Source organism: Drosophila navojoa, chromosome 2 (assembly GCF_054131105.1).
Source record: "Drosophila navojoa isolate 15081-1374.11 chromosome 2, UAZ_NAV_1.0, whole genome shotgun sequence".
Lineage (NCBI taxonomy): Eukaryota > Metazoa > Arthropoda > Insecta > Diptera > Drosophilidae > Drosophila > Drosophila navojoa.
The window spans coordinates 4,774,713-4,778,525 of NC_142890.1; the positions used below are offsets into that span (position 1 = coordinate 4,774,713).

At 44.2% G+C, this 3,813-nt stretch overlaps 1 protein-coding gene across 1 annotated transcript; it reads right to left on the minus strand.

Annotated features, from left to right (window-relative positions):
* Positions 1–2,499: 2,499 nt before the first annotated feature.
* On the minus strand, positions 2,500–3,577 carry LOC108657434 (rRNA 2'-O-methyltransferase fibrillarin). Its single transcript, XM_018110081.3, has one exon. The coding sequence runs from the start codon at positions 3,504–3,506 to the stop codon at positions 2,628–2,630; it is 879 nt and encodes a 292-aa protein (XP_017965570.1). The 5' UTR covers positions 3,507–3,577; the 3' UTR covers positions 2,500–2,627.
* Between the last annotated feature and the right edge of the window lie 236 nt (positions 3,578–3,813).

A 3,813-nucleotide genomic window follows, 5' to 3' on the forward strand; every position in this document is an offset into this window, starting at 1 on the left:
GAGACAAACAAACATCCAATGCAGCAAACAGCAACACGATTACGCCGCTGGCCATGCGACGGCAGGGATAGAGCTTATACCAAAAAAGAGACAGAGAGAGAATGTGTGAGAGTGAGATGCCTAGAGAGTGAAGGAATCACTGGGAGCACAAACGAGTCCTGCAATGCCAGCGACGCCCGCAACGGTGACGATCATCAAGCGCAAAAGGAATCGTAAAACAAAAGCGACAGATAGTTTGCAGCATGCCATAAAATCAACAGCAACAACAACAGCAACAACAACAACAATGACGACGACGGCGACTACAACAACAACAACAATGGCAGCCCTCGCGGCAGTTGGAGGCAACACCAATCGATTGTGTGGGACATTTTTTTCCTCCTCTCTCTGTTTTTTTGGTGGGTGGACGTTAAGTGTGGGCGGCCATGGGGCATAAGGTAGAGGAGCTCCCATATTCACAGTCAGTCCTTCTCCTGCTCGTCCTGATAACGCGTACGCAGAGATGCTTCGGCAGCGCTGCCAACAACGCGATGCGACGTCAACTGCTGCGCCAGTGCAGCTGCATTAGATGCACGACTCGATACTATGAGATATGCAACTATTTATTGAGGGAATTATTACGAGTGCATGCTTATGAATAATACTACAAATATATACATATTAATATTTTATTTTATTTTATTTTATTTATTTTTAATAAAATATTTTTAAATAGAAATAGCTGCTATAGCAACCACTTTTAAAGAAGATACAGAGAACTTGGGTCGGCTAGCACTCCAGCTGCCATTGCCGAATATATTGAACTGGGTTAGTCCACATTCAGCCTTGCGACACTTGAAGGACACACAGCAAACTCTAGGACGCCCTTTCAGAAATCAAGAGCCTGAATGTAACTTCAAATGGAAGCTGAAAGAGCAACATATTAAAGGATTTTTTCACTTGCTCTTAGCTGGATGCCATAGAAATAAATGGAATATATTTGCTATAAATAAATGAGAATATCTGTAGTCATATGAGCTAAATGAAATAAATAGTAATACATTGAATGACTATACTCGAACTCGTTTAAAGTTCAAAGTAAAAAGTAAATAAATAAATATAGATATATCATATTTAATAAAATATAATAAATCGAGGTTATAGACATAGTCCTATGGAACTCTGCATATAAATTATATAAATAATAAGAAATGAAAAAAAAAAAAGAAAAGAAAAAAAAAACGAAAGTAGAGACACACAAAGAAAGGAGGAGGAAGAAGAATAATAATAAAGAAGAAGAAGAAGAAGAATAAAAAGCAGAATAAGAAGAATAAGAAGAATAAGAAGAAGAAGAAAATAAGAAGAAGAAGAAGAAGGAATAATAATAAGAGATACTAAGAATAATAAGAATAAGAATAAGAATAATAATAATAAGAAGAATAAGTAAGTAATAAGAATAAGAATAAGTAAGAATAGAAGTAATAAGAATAATATAATAAGAATAATAATAATAATAATAATAATAATAATAATAATAATAATAATAATAATAATAATAATAATAATAATAATAATAATAATAATAATAATAATAATAATAATAAGTTAAACTGTACTAAAAGTCAACTGATACAAAAGCTTTAGGAATAACTGGGAATCGTGTGAGCTGCGCGTGACACGCGCTCATCTCTAGCACATTCATTTTGGGCAGCAGCTCAGCTGCAGCAGCTGCATGCAGTCGAGTGCATTGGCGTCCTCGCTGCTGCGACACCTTGAGGCGCTGTTGGCAAACTGCAGAAATCACATAAATGTGAATGGCGGCGACGTCGACTGCGACGTCGATGGCGACTGCGACTGCGACGCAGCCATTTCATTGCTTTCCGCCCGCATTTCCACAATCGGAAAAACACACAGTGAGGCAGTGGGCGGCGGGCTTTAACTTTCGGTGGGCGTGGCGCGCTATGAAAGCGGCGTTAGACAATCCACATGCGGCGACCGGCAAACGGCGCACGGCAAATGCAACGTAAAAATGCATAAATCCAACGGGATTTAAAGATTTTTTTTGTCGGAATTTGTGATTTTTCGCGTTAGGTTTTTCTTCTTCTTTTTGCGAATTCATTTTCTTCCTCTTTTTTTTTGTATTTTATTCGGCACGCTGCTTTCGCCTTCAGCTGCATTTTTTACGTCGCCCGCCCGCCCGCCTGTCGAGTGGGCGTGACTGGATTTACGCGCTGTCCTCTCGTTGAGTATGTGCGGGAATACCCGCTCCATTCGGCGCGCTGTTTAACACCCGCAATCAGCAAGCGCTACAAATTTCATATGACATTTTAAGTTGTTTTGCATTGCACACGCTAACGCTCACGCCCACGCTCAAGCGCCACGCCCACACCACCCACACCCACACAGCCACGACTACTTTTGATTTGCTTTCAACGGCAAATCTGCAAAATCTGCAAATCCGCGAGAGCGCTTTGTGCATTTCGACTTGGGGGCAAAACATTTCGAAGCTTTGTTTCAACATTTCTGCATTTTGTGAGTTTTTTTTATTTGATTTGAATAGGTCTCTGGGTGACAAGGAATCAAGGACTTGGGGGAGCTTACAATGGTGTACAAAATAAAAGTGATTCATTCGCTTAGCCCCGATGCGCTCAGGCATCCGCCAGAGTCTCGGGTATGGTCAGATTGTACACGCCGGCCAGCAGGAACTGGCCGTGGACGTAGGGCTGCAGCGAGATCTGGTCGAGCGCGTCCAGCTGCTCGGCGTGCAGACGTTGCACGGCGCCGAGTCCTGCCGAGTCCTGCGGCGTGCCCGTCAGCATGAGTGCGAATCGGCCGCCGGGCCGCAGAAAGTGTCGAGCGTGCAGCATCAGTATGCGCAGCTGCTCGTGATGCAGCGCGTCGCAGAAGAGGAAGTCAACGCTCTCGGAGATGACGCGATGGTACTTGTAGGGCATCGTGGCATCCTCGGTGATGGCCACCACGTTCGGACGGCGCTTGGCCAGCGCCAGCAGCTCGCTGTTGGCCCACGGGCTGGTCTCGACGGCATACACAACGCCCCCAGCGCCCACGATGTCCGCCAAGTGGGACACCGAGCAGCCGGTCGCAGCGCCCAAGTACATTACCTTGCTGCCCTCGAAGATCTGAACGTGGGCGAGGTCCTTCAGCAGGGCAGCCGCCAGCTTGGACTTGTAGGGCGACCAAATGCGGAACCTGCAGCACTCTCCATTGTAGTCGGCCGTGAGCGTCTCCTCGCCAAAGTCATCCTCCATGAACTCGCTGCAGCGCGTCATCAGCTGCAGCGAATCTCCCTTTCCGCGTGACACAAAGGCGCCCGAGAACTGCAGCCGCTCGATGCTCAGATCCGACTTGGGGCTGATTGAGGCCAGGCTGTTGTTGCTGTGCTCACTGTCAGAGTCGCTAACCTCGTTGCAGTCCACCTCGACGAAGTCCACCAACTTGCTCCAGCCGCGGGACTTTGTATTGCCACGCCTACGCCATTTGTATTTAGTCAACAACAACTTGCTCATGTTTGTATGGAAGTAAGTGTTTGAGTCGATTCAAATATAAATTTGAGTTTGACAGCTAATGACAATATGTATAGAAATAATGACAGAAAAAAGAAACCTACTTAGATAAGGTACAAAATATACAACAGAAACAGATGATTTACAGAAACAGATGATACAGCTAAGCTACAGATACAGATACAGATACAGATACAGATACAGATACAGATACAGATACAGATACAGATACAGATACAGATACAGATACAGATACAGATACAGATACAGAAGATACAGTAAGATACATACAGATACGATACAGATACAG

What these genes read in the sequence shown, in the direction of transcription:
- LOC108657434 (XM_018110081.3), bottom strand. Translation starts at nt 3,506, where the DNA reads ATGAGCAAGTTGTTGTTGACTAAATACAAATGGCGTAGGCGTGGCAAT.